This window comes from Lepus europaeus, chromosome 22 (assembly GCF_033115175.1).
Source record: "Lepus europaeus isolate LE1 chromosome 22, mLepTim1.pri, whole genome shotgun sequence".
In the NCBI taxonomy this organism is placed as follows: Eukaryota; Metazoa; Chordata; class Mammalia; order Lagomorpha; family Leporidae; genus Lepus; species Lepus europaeus.
The window spans coordinates 2,332,605-2,347,877 of record NC_084848.1 but is presented as its reverse complement, the minus strand read 5'-3'; the positions used below and the strand labels follow the sequence as shown (position 1 = coordinate 2,347,877).

At 50.9% G+C, this 15,273-nt stretch overlaps 1 protein-coding gene across 3 annotated transcripts in view; it reads left to right on the top strand.

The window, feature by feature from the left end:
- ZNF839 (zinc finger protein 839) overlaps positions 1-15,273 on the top strand; it is a 31,157-nt gene that overhangs the window by 4,293 nt on the left and 11,591 nt on the right. For all 3 annotated transcript variants that reach the window (XM_062181131.1, XM_062181129.1, XM_062181130.1), the window contains exons 2-3: positions 1,845-2,636; positions 12,929-13,147. In XM_062181131.1, the coding sequence (XP_062037115.1) occupies positions 1,845-2,636; positions 12,929-13,147 (1,011 nt within the window). The remainder of the gene's footprint in view (positions 1-1,844; positions 2,637-12,928; positions 13,148-15,273) is intronic.

Below are 15,273 nucleotides of genomic sequence, written 5' to 3'. Positions count from 1 at the left end.
AGTGTTAGCTGAGGTGGGATGGGCAGTAAGGACCACGGTACATTGCTCTTTTTGGCTTTTTGGTTTCCAGAATTTAATGAAAAACACCTTTTTAGACATTGTATATTGAACTGAGTCCAGTTTAGAGCCTAGTACTCAAAACTCAAAGTAGAAACACATGGATAAAGCTATAAAGAAGGATTTTCTTCTTTATTTAAAAAGATACTTATTTTTTTGGGTGGCGCCGCGGCTCACTTGGCTAATCCGCCTGTGGCCCCAGCACACCGGGTTCTAGTCCCGGTTGGGGCGCCGAATTCTGTCCCGGTTTCTCCTCTTCCAGGCCAGCTCTCTGCTATGGCCCGGGAGTGCAGTGGAGGATGGCCCAAGTCCTTGGGCCCTGCACCCCATGGGAGACCAGGAGAAGCACCTGGCTCCTGCCTTCGGATCAGCGCTGCACACCAGCCGCGGCGACCATTTTGGGGGTGAACCAATGGAAGGAAGACCTTTCTCTCTGTCTCTCTCTCTCTCTCTGTCTAACTCTGCCTGTAAAAAACAAAATACTTATTTATTTATTTTTTAGGGGAAAACAAGACAACTTCTTTATTCACCTGTAATTACAACCTTTTTTATATATATATATTTTTAAAGCTTTTATTTAATGAATATAAATTTCCAAAGTACAGCTTATGGATTACAATGCCCCCCCCCATAACTTCCCTCCCACCCACAACCCTCCCCTTTCCCGTTCTCTCAAAATACTTATTTTTATCTACTCAAAGGCAGAGTGACACAGAGATTTTCCGTATTCTGATTCACTCTCCAAATGCCTTTAGCGTCAAGGGCTGGGCCAGGCTGAAGCCAAGAACCTGGAGGTCCATCTGGGTCTCCCATGGGTGGCGGGTCCCAGCACCTGAACCATCACCTGCTACTTCTCAGGATGTGCACCAGCTGTGATGGAGAGCACCGAGGGGACCAGCCCCACCCCTGTGACGTGGGGTGCAAGAGTCCCAGGGCGTCTTAGCCACTGCACCAAATATCTGTCTTGTGACTAGTGGTTTTTTTTTTTTTTTTTTAAATGATGTAGGGGGGCCGGCGCCGTGGCTTAACAGGCTAATCCTCCGCCTTGCGGCACCGGCACCCCAGGTTCTAGTCCCGGTTGGGGCACCGGATTCTATCCCGGTTGCCCCTCTTCCAGGCCAGCTCTCTGCTGTGGCCCGGGAGTGCAGTGGAGGACAGCCCAAATGCTTGGGCCCTGCACCCGCATGGGAGACCAGGAGAAGCACCTGGCTCCTGGCTTCGGATCAGCATGATGCGCCAGCCGCAGCGGCCATTGGAGGGTGAACCAACGTCAAAAAGGAAGACCTTTCTCTCTGTCTCTCTCTCTCACTATCCACTCTGCCTGTCAAAAAAAAAAAAAAAGATGTAGGGGAGGGTGAAAACATGGGCAGGAGGGAAGGTAGGGGTGGAAGTATCACCATGTTCCTAAATCTGTGTATATGAAATATGTGAAATTTGTTTATATATATATATATATATATGTGTGTGTGTGTGTATATATATATATATATATGATGTAGCGCAGTTCCCATCAGAGGGGGTGTCTGTCATACTGTTAGGTAGTTTCGTGAGTCTTAATTCATTTGTATATGTTTCTGTACTTGTGTATCAAGTTGTATGAAATGTGCCTCCATGGTCAGAAAGGTTTCAAAAAGTCACGAAATAGCACAAATACGATGTGTACAGCATTTAAATGTAAGCTATCTTTTATAATTTAGAAAGAACTTTAATAATGGATTTGCAATGAGAGCAAAGTTGGGAAATATTTAATGAGCATGATGCTTCTTCTTCCTCTTTCTATGTTTAAGCAACTAGAAGCCATCTGCGTCAAGGTGACATCTGGAGGAGACAGAGATCAGGAAAGGCCAGTGACCCTCCTGGCCACCATCCAGCCCCAAGCAGCAAGACAGGACCAGCTGCCCAGGAGGAATTCCTGCCTGGTGGGGCCCCGCGCCACCAGCCCTCAGCTGCTGAGAGTACAACCACTCCTGAAGACCAGGCCCCAGCCCCCCGCTCCTCAGTTGTTGGTGCAGAGGCCAGTCCCCGCCAAGAGAGCCCCTGGCCCACCTGCAGTAACTTCTGCCTCAGCCAGTTCAGCACATTCATTTATTTCCAACTCACATACAAAGCATACTGAGAAACTGAAGAAATCTGTCAAAGTGAAGACGCGTTCCGGACGGATATCTCGACCTCCTAAGTATAAAGCCAAAGACTACAAGTTCATAAAGACGGAAGATCTGGCGGACGGGCACGTGTCCGATTCTGATGACTACTCAGAACTGAGCGTGGAGGAAGACGACGACCGGCGGGAGAAGCAGGCGCTCTTTGACTTAGCCAGCTGCTCCCTGAGGCCCAAAACATTTCAGTGTCAGAGTTGTGAAAAGTCATACATAGGGAAGGGGGGCCTGGCCCGGCATTTTAAACTTAACCCAGGCCACAGCCTGGGGATGTTACCGGGGACAGCCGACGGAAGCCTGACCCAGGGCTGCGTGGAGGTGGGGCCGGTGAGCCTGACCTCCCCAGAGCTGTCGACACCCACGGAGGAAGGGCCCCTGTCCTGCTGTGCCAGAGGGGCAGAGTCAGCGCACCATGGACTACAGGTAACTTCCTGCCTGGGTGGCAGGTGCATTTTCCTTACATTAACCTTTCCCGAATCCGATGGGGCTTCAGACAGAACCGCAGTCATTACAGGGGCCTCGCAGTACCCCTGACATTGTCTGCACTGCTTCCAAAGGTGAGCAGATGTGTGTCTTCTGGCCTTAACAGCTGCTAGTTCTTAGGATCTGGTCAGGAGTGGTGCTGGCAAGGTCAGCTCTGGGGGTGGCAGTCTGTAGCTTAGCTTCCTAGAGCAGCTACTTAATGTGACTTCTCCCCATTTTGCCCCTTCTGAAATGCCCACTAAAACAAGCAGGTGTGAGTCTCTATGTATTTGTATTACTATGTCAGCATTTTTTCCCGGAATTTTTTATTGTGAGAGAGAACACAGCACAAAATTTACTATCATAACTATTATTTTTTATGTTTATTTTTTCTTTTTTTTTTTTAATTATTTTTTAGAGAGAGAGAGAGAGAGAGGGATCTTCTATCCTTCTATCCACTGGTTCACTCCGCAGATGACCACAACAGCTGGGACTGGGCCAGGCCAAAGCCGGGAGCTTTTTCTGGGTCTCCCATGTGGCTGGCAGGGGCACAAGCACTTGGCCCATCTTCTGCTGCCTTTCCCAGGCCATTAGCAGGAAGCTGGACTGGAAGTGGTGCAGCCAGGACTGGAATCCTGCCCACGTGGGATGCCGGCGCTGCAGGCAGAGGTTTAACCTTCCGTGTCATGTTCTGGCCCTGCAGTACATTTTAATAAGGGCGAGGAATGGTCAAGGTTTTTCTGGGAAGTAGATGGAGATTTCCCAGAATCTAGCTTTTCTTCTTTATATTTAAAAAATTTTTAAGAATATTTATTTATTATTTGAAAGGCAGAGAGAGAGGGAGAGAGGTCTTCCATCCACTGGTTCACTCCCCAATTACTTGCAATGGCTGGAGCTGGGCAGGTCCGATGCCAGGAGCCAGGGCTTCTGGGTCTCCCACACAGGTGCACGGGCCCAAGGACTTGGGCCATCCTCCACTGCTTTCCCAGGCCATAGCAGAGAGCTGGATTGGAAGTGGAGTAGCTGGGACTCAAACTGGTGCCCAGATGGAATGTGGGCACTGCAGGCTGCAGCTTTACCTGCTATGCCACAGCGCCGGCCCCAATATATTTATTCCTTTTTTTTTTTTTTTTTTTGACAGGCAGAGTAGACAGTGAGAGAGAAAGAGACAGAGAGAAAGGTCTTCCTTTACCGTTGGTTCACCCTCCAATGGCCGCCACGGCCGGCGCGCTGCAGCCGACACACCGTGCTGATCCGAAGGCAGGAGCCAGGTGCTTCTCCTGGTCTCCCATGCGGTGCAGGGCCCAAGCACTTGGGCCATCCTCCACTGCACTCCCGGGTCACAGCAGAGAGCTGGACTGGAAGAGGAGTAACTGGGACAGAATCCGGCACCCTGACTGGGACTAGAACCCGGTGTGCCAGCGCTGCAAGGCGGAGGATTAGCCTATTGAGCTGCGGCACTGGCCGAATATATTTATTCTTTAAAACCAGAAAAACCATTAGGTCCAGAGTTTTTTATTGTTGTCACTAGTTTTTTTTTTTTTTTTAAGAACTTAATCCTTTTATTTATTTATTTTTAAAAAGATATATTTATTTATTTGAAAGGCAGGATTACAGAGAGGCAGAGAGAGAGAGAGAGAGAGAGAGAGAGAGAGAGAGAGAGAGAGAGGTCTTCCATCCACTGGTTTACTCCCCAGATGGCTACAATGGCCGGAGCTGTGGCGATCTGAAGCCAGGAACTTCTTCAGGGTTTCCCATGTGGGTTTGGGGGATCAAGGACTTGGTCATCTGCTTCCCCAGGCCATAGCAGAGAGCTGGATCACAAGTGGAGCAGCCAGGACTCAAACAGGTTGCTAGTACTGCAGGCTGCAGCTTTACCCACTACACACAGCATTGGCCCAACTATATTTTTTTAAAAGATATATTTATTTATTTAAAAAGGTAGAGTGACAGAGGGAGAGACAAGGAGATCTTCCATCCTCCAGTGGCTTACTCCCCAAAAGGCTGCAGTAGCCAGAGCTGGGCCAGGCTAAAGTCAGGAGCCAAGAACCCCATCCTGAATACTCAAGCTGTTGTCTGCTGCCTTCCCAGCTCGTTAGCAGGAAGCTGGATCAGAAGCAGAGCAACTGAGACTCAAACTGGGCTCTGACACGAGAGGCCAGTGTCTGAACCCGCTGCGCCACAGCAGCAGCTCCTGTCGCTGGATTTTTGATTACTAATTCAGTGTTATTTTTCTATTGCTCTGTCTCCCAGTCCCTGCCTTAGAAAGTAACTTTGTAATAATCAATCTTTTTCTTTTTCTGACTTATATTTTCTTCCCACTTTTCTTTCTATAAAAACCAACATCTTGGCCAGCGCTGCGGCTCACGTGGCTAATTCTCCGCCTGCGGTGCCGGCACTCCTGGTTCTAGTCCCAGTTGCTCTTCTTCCAATCCAGCTCTCTGCTGTGGCCCGGGAAGGCAGTGGAGGATGGACCAAGTCCTTGGGCCCTGCACCTGCATGGGAGACCAGGAGGAAGCACCTGGCTCCTGGCTTCAGATCGGCACAGCACCAGCCTTAGCAGCCATTTGGGGAGTGAACCAATGGAAAAAGGAAGACCTTTCTCTCCCTCTCTCTCTCTCTCTCTCGCTGTCTAACTCTGCCTGTCAAAAATAAATAAATAAATAAATAAACAAACAGCCGTGGCTTAACAGGCTAATCCTCCGCCTAGCAGTGCCGGCACACCGGGTTCTAGTCCCGGTCGGGGCGCCGGATTCTATCCCGGTTGCCCCTCTTCCAGGCCAGCTCTCTGCTGTGGCCAGGGAGTGCAGTGGAGGATGGTCCAAGTGCTTGGGCCCTGCACCGCATGGGAGACCAGGAGAAGCACCTGGTTCTTGGCTTCGGATCAGCACAGTGCGCGAGCCGCGGCGGCCATTGGAGGGTGAACCAACGGCAAACAGGAAGACCTTTCTCTCTGTCTCTCTCTCTTACTGTCCACTCTGCCTGTCAAAAAATAAAAATAAAAATAAAAATAAACAACATCTTATATTTTATGGAATGAAGTGTTGCCCCCAATTCTAGAATAAAAAATAAACGAATAAGAATGTTTAAGCTAAATTTTGTGATTTTGTAATTTTTTCCTTTGACAAAATTACAAATAGCTTCAGGTTTTTTGTTTCTTTGTGATTTAGTCTTGGTGCATTCTGTGCTCTAGGAGTGTGTCCATTTTGTCTGTTACCTGTTTCCCGGATGTGCAGTGTGCACTCCTCCCCTTGGTCTCTTCCTCATCTTGGAGTTTCTGTCGGGATAAAATGGGCCCGTGTTGCTTGTCACTTGCGGGCCAATTTGCCAAAGACAAGAACCGATGCTAGAAAGACTGGTCTGTTCGAGGCTAGTGGTCTTACGGGAACAGTAGACATTTTTGTCTTAAAGGTACTTTTCCCAATTTGTGAGCTGGCAGGAGGGCTTATTAAAGGGTGAAAGGGAAGTGGGGGGAGGTTAGGGTAATGACGGGCTTAGCTGCAGATTCCCAAGGTCAGTTCCCATGCCCAACTTGACTGTTGACAGGTGGTTGGAAGGAAAGGCCACTACAAAACACCAAACACTGGAGTAAGGGAGAGGTTTATAGTCGGGTGCGTGTGGGGAAGCCGACAGGTGCCTCCCCCAGCACGAGAGAACAGCAGCAGCCTGGGAGAACAGGCCTCCTGTAGCTCTGCAGAGGTAAGGAAGTGGGAGCAGCAAATCCCACCAGGGTGCGGGTGGAGCTGATGCTTGTGGTTGGGCCATTTGGTCACCTGACTTCTAGTAAGCGCGGCTGGCTTAGGAAGACGGTGCCGTTTTACGGTGTGGTGCCTGAATTCCTGACCAAGTAGCAGCCACTTTGTTTTGTTGTTGTTGTTCGTTTTTTTTTTTTAAAGATTTGTTTTTATTTATTTATTTGAAAGTCAGAGTTGCACAGAGAGAAGGAGAGGCAGAGAGAGAGGTCTTCCATCTGCTGCTTCACTCCCCAAGTGGCTGCAACGGCTGGAGCTGTGCCAATCCGAAGCCAGGAGCCAGGAACTTCCTCTGGGTCTCCCACGCAGGTGCAGGGGCCCAAGGACTTGGGCCATCTTCCACTGCTTTCCCAGGCCCACAGCAGAGAGCTAGATCGGAAGAGGAGCAGCTGAGACTCGAACCAGCGCCCATATGGGATGCCAGCACTGCAGGTGGTGGCTTTACCCACTACACCTCAGTGCCAGCCCTAGTGACAGTCCTTTTTACAGTGGTCTTCCGTCTTCCTTAAAATCTTTTTTTTTTTTTTTTTTTTAAGATTAATTGAAGGGCACACAGAGAGAGGTGAGAGAAAAAGAGAGCAATATCTTCCATCTTCTGGTTCACTCCCTAAATGCCCATAATGGTCAAGAGTTGGGAGCCAAGAACTCCATCCAGTACTCCCACCTGGGTGGCAGGAACCTACGTACTTGGGTCAACTTTCTTTTTTTTTTTTTTTACAGGCAGAGTGGATAGTGAGAGAGCAAGACAGAGAGAAAGGTCTTCCTTTCCTTTTGCCATTGGTTCACCCTCCAATGGCCGCCCCTACCGGGACTAGAACCCGGTGTGCCGGCGCCGCAAGGCGGAGGATTAGCCTGTTAAGCCACGGCGCTGGCCTTGGGTCAACTTCTGCTAGGCATATCAGCAGGGAGTTGCATTGGAAGTGGGGCAGCCGAGACAGAACCAGCGTTCACCGCAGATGGCAGCTTAACCTGTGGTGCCACGCCCCCCCCCCCCCCCCCCCCGTGTACATTGCTTAATGCTGTCGGAGCACTGGTGTAGAGGTCCTGTTTGTGAGGAGGCTGCGGACAGAAACAGACAGGATCAGCAAACAGGTTAACAAGTTTTATTCCAGGGCAGGAGTGAGCTAGGTCTGGGAGACACAAGCCCAGCTACTTTCTTTCTTTTTTTCTTTTGACAGGCAGAGTGGACAATGAGAGAGACAGAAAGAAAGGTCTTCCTTTTCCATTGGTTCACCCCCCAATGGCCGCAGCACGCGCAATGGCCACTGCGGCTGGCACGCTGTGGCCGGCGTACCGCGCTGACCTGAAGCCAGGAGCCAAGTGCTTCTCCTGGTCTCCCATGGGGTGCAGGGCCCAAGTGCCATCCTCCACTGCACTCCCGGACCATAGCAGAGAACTGGACTGGAAGGGGAGCAACCAGGACAGAATCTGGTACTCTGACTGGGACTAGAACCCGGTGTGCCGGCGCCGCAGGCAGAGGATTAGCCTATTGAGCTACAGCGGCGCGGGCCAAGCCCAGCTACTTTCAATGAGTTCTGAGAACGATTCTAGCCAGAATTCATGTGTTACACAGGAGCGTACGTCACTGTGAACTGAGACAGTGGCTTTGGGTGATATGATTGGTTAAAAGCACCTTTAGCACCAGACAGGGTCTGAAAAGAGGCCACTGAAAAGGACTGCTGGTTAATTCTAAGAAGGGCGTTTCTGGGAATGGGTAAGGGGTAGATGGACAAAGAACAGAGGTTCACTCAGAGTCGCCCCCGGTCACTGAGACCTAGCAGACCTCGCAGGCACATCACCCCGAGCCACGTGGACCTGACTGGTAAGATTGGTAACTCTCGCAAGGCTGCTCCAACAACTGAGACAAACAGACCCACATCATATCACCCTAGCCAGACAAAGCTGGGAGATACGCCCAGTAGCTCTGTTGTGCCACTGCTCAGATACAGCACAGTCAGCTTTTTAGGGACACATCCTCTCATGGCGCAACACACCTGGGTCTGCAGAGGGACTAGAGCCAGGCCCTCTGCCTTCAGAGCCCGCTCTCTGGACCAGGGCGCCTCTTTCCAAACGCTCCATGCCTCTTTCCTAACGCTCCGTGCCTCTCGGAGCCGGCAGAGCCCCCGCTTTTCAGACGCCGTTCTACCTGTCTTCAGTAGTTCTAGGGCCAGGTGACGTGGGGGCTCAGAATGTCCCTCCCACAGGAAGAGCTTTGAGCAGGACACCGTGCAGGCAGCGCTGCCCTCCCCTAATTTCCCCAGGAGCAGGACCAAGACCCACAAAACAGATGCAGAGAACAGAAGGTGTCCTGGGAGAACAACTTGGCCCCTGAGGGCAGCTTTGGACCCTCAGTGGCCGGAGGCGGCGTCACTGGTCCCGCTGGCACAGAGGGCCTCGTCTCCCCTTAGGAAAAGAATTCAGACAAGAGACGCAGAGAGACGATAAACTTCACTAAGTTTAATGCGGCAGTGCCCCTGACAGGCTAGAGGGGCAGACTGGCAGAAAACCGAGTGCCACCTCTGAGTTCAGACTGCGGTTTTATGGGTGCGGGACAAACTTTTCCCCGCTGCTCTTCCTCTCCTGAGAGGTTGCCAGGAGGAAGGCTTCCCTGGTGTGTGATTCCTCCCCGCCACGGGGGGTGTTACTACACAGTGTTATCCAGTTGAAAGGCCCCTGGGCACTGGATGTCCCAGGGCGGATTATCACTGGACCGGAGATCCCCAGGTCCTGATCTCCCCGACCGTGTTGTCAGGAGGGACTTGATGTTTAAACGTCTGGTTGTTTCAAGGCATCTAGGTCTCTCCACACTCAGCTGTACAACTTCTGTATTATTTGGTTTTCTTTTTTCTTTTCTTACACAGCCACACACCTACCCCACACGGGCCCTTGTCTTTCTCCTGGCAAATAGCAATACCAGAGAAGCCTGCACTACATTAGCGAGCAGTGCGATCCAGCCTCGGCCAGTTGTCTCCCCCAGGTAGCACGCCCTCTCATAGGGGCTGAAAGTTCTTTTCCTCTTCTTGACTCTTCTGAAAATGTCCTGCCTTTGTGGAAGATGACATTTAAGTAGGAATTCAAAGCCGCTTCTTGGAGAACTACTCATTCTCTGGGTGTCTTCCACGTAGATATAAAATAAACTTGTTCGTTTGGCCTTGTTGATCTATGTTGGGTAACAGCAATCTGTTTGAGTTCAGAGCCAGCGGGGGTTGTTTGCTGCTGCAGTAACCATGGGGTTTGTCGTCCTGGACACTTTGAGAGTGAGAGGGTCATTGTTATCCCTGGGGACAACAGGCATGCCCCAGGCTGGCTCAGACCAGGCTGCGTGGCACTTTCCACTCCTACGGTAGTGACACTGGCCTTGGGAAAGGTGCCATCCAGACTGTGTGGGAAGCCCTGGGGGCCAGGAGCTCTCTCCCTCCAGCTGCTGAGATCTGTCTCTCCCCTCCCTTCTTCCTTAAGTGTTTGTTCTGTTCCTGTGCTCTCTGGGAGGCAGCCAGTGATGGCTGAAGTACCTGAGTCCCTGCCACCTACATGGGAGACCCAAGGTCCAGGCCAAACCCAGCTTAGCCTTCACCATTGCAGGCATTTGGGGAGTAAACCAATAGGTAGAAGATTTCTCTCTCTCATCTCTCTGCTTCTTAAATGCATAACTACAAGTAGATAAACACTAGTAAAATTAAAATTAAGAGTAGATAAACTGGGCTGGCGCCGTGGCTCAACAGGCTAATCCTCTTCCTTGTGGCGCCGGCACACCGGGTTCTAGTCCCGGTCGGGGCACCGGATTCTGTCCCAGTTGCCCCTCTTCCAGGCCAGCTCTCTGCTGTGGCCCGGGAAGGCAGTGGAGGATGGCCCAAGTGCTTGGGCCCTGCACCCCATGGGAGACCAGGAGAAGCACCTGGCTCCTGCCATCGGATCAGTGCGGTGCGCCGGCTGCAGCACGCTGACCGTGGCGGCCATTGGAGGGTGAACCAACGGCAAAGGAAGACCTTTCTCTCTGTCTCTCTCTCTCACTGTCCACTCTGCCTGTCAAAAATAAAAAAAATTTAAAAATTTAAAAAAAGAGTAGATAAACTGAAAAAAAAAAAAAAGAGAGAGAGAGAGAGAGAAAAGACCTTGCAAATCCTTTCTGGAGGCAGAAAACAGTGGCTGCCCAGGTCTGGGGGGAGGGAGGAATGGGGAGTAACTGGTTATGGGTACAGTTTTTTCTGAGGGTGATGAATATACGCTAGAATTGCTAAAGAACCACAGAAACTGGGTCTGCCCCCCGGTACAGCCAGGCACTGATCTTGGCCGGTGAAGTAGGCACTTATTGCAGTGCACAGCAAGGAGCCAGCAGCCGTTTGTGGGGTTCCCAGGCTTCCCCAGGGAGGGAAGGCGGTGAGCTTTGTGGCTGAGTGGTGGCGATGAGCAGTGCTCGAGCAGCTCACGTGTTGGCCTCTGGCTGCCCCATAGTGGGTGGCCTTCCCCTGGGTGATAAATGGCAGGGGCCAGCATACTGGAACGGCAGAGGGGGCTCCAGTCTGGATCTAAGGGTAGACTGGATGTTGGTCACTCTGGGACAAGTCCCAGACAGAGTGCCATCAGGGTGCTCGCTGCGGGGCGAGAACCGAGCTTCAAGGCCTGTGGTCTGAGTCTGGCCTATGAGTTCTTTTTTTTTTTAAATACTTTTAAAAAATTTACTTGAAAGAGGTACAGATGGAGGTAGAAAGAGAGAGAGAGGTCTTCCATTTGCTGGCTTGCTCCCCAAATGACCACAACAGCCAGAGCTGGGCCAATCCAAAGCCCAGAGCCAGGAGCTGCTTCTGAGTCTCCTAAGTGGGTGCAGGGGCCCAAGGAATTGGGCCATCCTCCACTGCTTTCCCCGGCTCCTTAGCAGGGAGCTGGATTGGAAGTGGATCTGCTGGGATTTGAACTAGCACCCATATGGGATACTGGCTCTACAGGCTTGGGTTTTAACCTATTGAGCCACAGTGTTGGCCCTGAGTTTCATTTTGTTTTGTTTTGTTTTGTTTTTTAGATTTGTTGGGGCTGGCACCGTGGTGTAGCAGGTAAAGCTGGCACTGCATATGGGCACTGATTCGAGTCCCAGCTGCTCCACTTTTTTTTTTTTTTTTTTTGACAGGCAGAGTTAGACAGTGAGAGAGAGAGAGAGACAGAGAGAAAGGTCTTCCTTCCATTGGTTTACCCCCCAAATGGCCGCTGCACCATCCGAAGCCAGGAGCCAGGTGCTTCCTCCTGGTCTCCCATGCGGGTGCAGGGCCCAAGCACCTGGGCCATCCCCAGCTGTTCCTCTTCCCATCCAGCTCTCTGCTGTAGCCTGGGAAAGCAGTAGAAGATGGCCCAAGTCCTTGGACTCCTGCACCCACGTGGGAGACCTGGAAGAAGCCCCTGTCTCCTAGCTTTGGATCAGCGTAGCTCTGGCCATTGTGGCCATCTGGGGAATGAACAAGCAGATGGAAGAACTCTCTCTGCCTCTCTGTTATTCTCCCTTTCAAATAAATAAATAAATACATACATCTTTTTTTTTTTTTAAGAAAATAAAAGATTTGTTTTACTTATTTGAAAGAGGGAGAAGGAGAGGCAGATAGTTCTTTCATTCACTGGTTCACTTCCCAGATGACTAAAACAGCTGGGACTGGGCCAGGCTGACACTAGTGGCAGGAATTCCATCCAGGTCTCCGTGTAGGCAGGGACTCGAGTACTTGAGCCATCATACGCTGCTTTGTAGGCACAGTAGCAGGAAGCTGGACCAGAAGAAGGACAGCTGGGACTTGATCTGACACTGTGACATGGACCGCCAGCATCCCATGCGGCAGCTTAACCCGCTGCACTGGGAGCCCATCCCTTGGGGTCTCTGCAAGCCTACTCCACGGGTGAATACTGGTGGTGGACTCTCATCACCACTTCATTGGTGGCAGAACGGCCCTTCTCTCTCTCTCTCTCTTTAAGATTTCATTTATTTATTTGAGAGGTAGAATTACAGACAGTGAGAGGGAGATATGGAGAGAAAAGTTTTCCATCCACTGGTTCCTTCCCCAAATGACCGCAGTGGCCGAAGCTGAGCCAGGAGCTTCTTTCGGGTCTCCCACGCAGGTGCAGGGGCCCAAGGACTTGGGCCATCTTCTACTGCTATCCCAGGCCACAGCAGAGAGCCAGATCAGAAGAGGAGCAGCTGGGATTTGAACTGGCACCCATATGGGATGCTGGTGCTGCAGGCGGAGGATTAACCTACTGCGCCACAGCACCGGCCCCAAGGGGCCCTTCTTCTTGCCACCCTTCTTTACGTGAGCCGCCCACAGGGCACAAGTTGGAAAGAAAGAGCACAAAGGGGTATTTTTTTGGGAAAAATAAGCGGCATTGGTTGTAGTTAATGTGTCTGGATTAAAGAGAAATAATTTTGCTAGTTTCTTGTTTTTTAACTTACATTGCTTTGGTTTAAAATTGTTATGCTGGTATGTAAGACATTTATTTAATTTTGTTTTGGGTTGCGACACTGTCTAGAATGGGCAGTCTGCGGAAGCTGAAGAGGTGCTGGTGGCTGAGCCAGAAAGCAGGAGTCCTGCAGCTCTTCTGGGATCACAGACACACCTGGGCCGTGGAGGAAGTGGAGACCCCGAGACTCCAGCAGAGCCCAGCGCAGCAGAGGCCGGCGCAGCTGTCCTCCCGCAGAGCAGAGCAGGGGGGCAGCGGGCATCGAGGGGCCGAGCCGAGCTCCAGCAGGTGCGTCCCTCTTACAGCTCGGTCTTGAAAGCTGCTTCGGTGTCAGGGTATGTAGCTTTCACTGCTGGTTTCTGAATGTAAAAGTGAAATACTCGTGGTGTGGGTGAGTGACCTACCGGTCAAGATGCCTGTGCCAGCATCCAGGTGCCTGGGTTTGAGTCTGGCGCCACTCCGGATTCCAGCTTCCCACTAATGCAGACCCCGGGAGGCAGCCGTGAGGGCTCAAGTTGTTGGGTTCCTGCCACCTGCTTGGGAGACCTGGATCGAGTTCCCCGTGCAGGCCTTTGAGGCTATTGTGGGCATTTGAGGAATGAACCATTGGATAGAAGCTCTCTCTCAAAATTAAATTTCTTTAAAAAGGAAGCCACAAAGTTTTTTGGTTTGTGTGTGTGTGTGTTTTAAGATTTATTTATGGCCGGCGCCGTGGCTCAACAGGCTAGTCCTCCACCTTGTGGCGCCGGCACACCGGGTTCTAGTCCCGGTCGGGGCGCCGGATTCTATCCCGGTTGCCCCTCTTCCAGGCCAGCTCTCTGCTATGGCCCGGGAGTGCAGTGGAGGATGGCCCAAGTGCTTGGGCCCTGCACCCGCATGGGAGACCAGAAGCACCTGGCTCCTGCCTTCAGATCAGCATGGTGCGCTGGCCGCAGCGGCCATTGGAAGGTGAACCAACGGCAAAGGAAGACCTTTCTTTCTGTCTCTCTCTCACTGTCCACTCTGCCTGTCAAAAAAAAAAAAAAAAAAAAGATTTATTTATTTATTTGAAGAGGAAGTGACAGAGAGCTTTCTTCCATCTTACTGGCCTATCTCAATGGCCGGGATTGATACAGGCCAAAGCCAGAAGCTTGGAGCTCCATCCAGGTTTCCCACGCAGGGTCCCAAGTAGTTGGATCATCTGCTGCTGCTATCAAGGAGCTAGATTGAAAGCAGAGCAGCTGGGAGTTGACATGGCGTTCCAGTGTGGGATGCTGGCATTGCAGGCCACAGCTTAGTGCCCTGGTCCACAACATTGGCTTCGACCACAAGGTTTTAAAAATGTAAATTTGAAAAGTATCCAAGAGGCAGGTGTGCGGCTGGTGCTGTGGTATAGCGGGTAAAGCCACCACCTGCAGAGCCAGCATCCCGTATGGGCACCGGTTCGAGTCCTGGATGCTCTACTTCCGATCCAGCTCTCTGCTATGGCCTGGGAAGGCAGTGGAAGATGGTCCAAGTCCTTGGGCCCCTGCACCCATGTGGGAGACCCGGAAGAAGCTCCTGGCTTCAGATTGGTCCAGCTCTGGCCATTGTGGCCATCTGGGGAGTGAACCAGCAGATGGAAGATCTCTCTCTCTCTCTCTGCCTCTCTCTCTGTGTAATTCTGACTTTCAAATAAATAAAATAAATCTTTTTTTTTTTTTTTAAAGAGGCAGGTGTTTAGCCTAGCAGTTAAACCATTGGTTAAGAGCCCCACTTCCCATGCTGGACTGCCTGGGTCAGATATTTGGCCCTAGCTCCTGACTCCAGTGTCCTGCTAATGCAGACCCTCGGAGGCAGCAGGTGATGGCTCAAGTGACTGGGTTCCTCCACCCCCATGGGAGACCTCGGTTGTCCTGCTGTTGCAGGTATTTGAGGAGTGAATCATTGGATGGGAACTTGCAGTCTGTATCTGTGTTTCTCTCTCAAATAAAAAAAATTAAATAATCTTTAAGAAGTAGCCAAATTTTTAAATAAAATAAATCCTAAAAAAAGTACCCAAATTTTGTAGAATAAAACAAACAAACATGGGCCAGCCTTGTGGCGCCGTGGGCTAAGCTGCTTCTCGGGATGCCAGCATTCCACACTGGAGTGCTGCTCACTGGTGAGGTATGAGTTTAGAGTTCCAGGATACCATTCCTGTAAACAGCTCAGGTGATTACCTGTTTGAAATGCCCATAGGGCCTTTGGTGTAGCTTCAAGATCTTGTCTTGTAAGAGTTCATACTGGAAGCAGCTCAGAACACAACAGACATGGTTTTCTGTTTTTCCTTAAGAAGTTTCAAGGTATCCAACACATGTTTTGGGTTTTGAACTTTAGAGACCCCATTTCAATTCGCTAACCATAGATTTATTAAATTTCAGTGGATTGACTTAGAAGAGTCGAACCCTAAATTT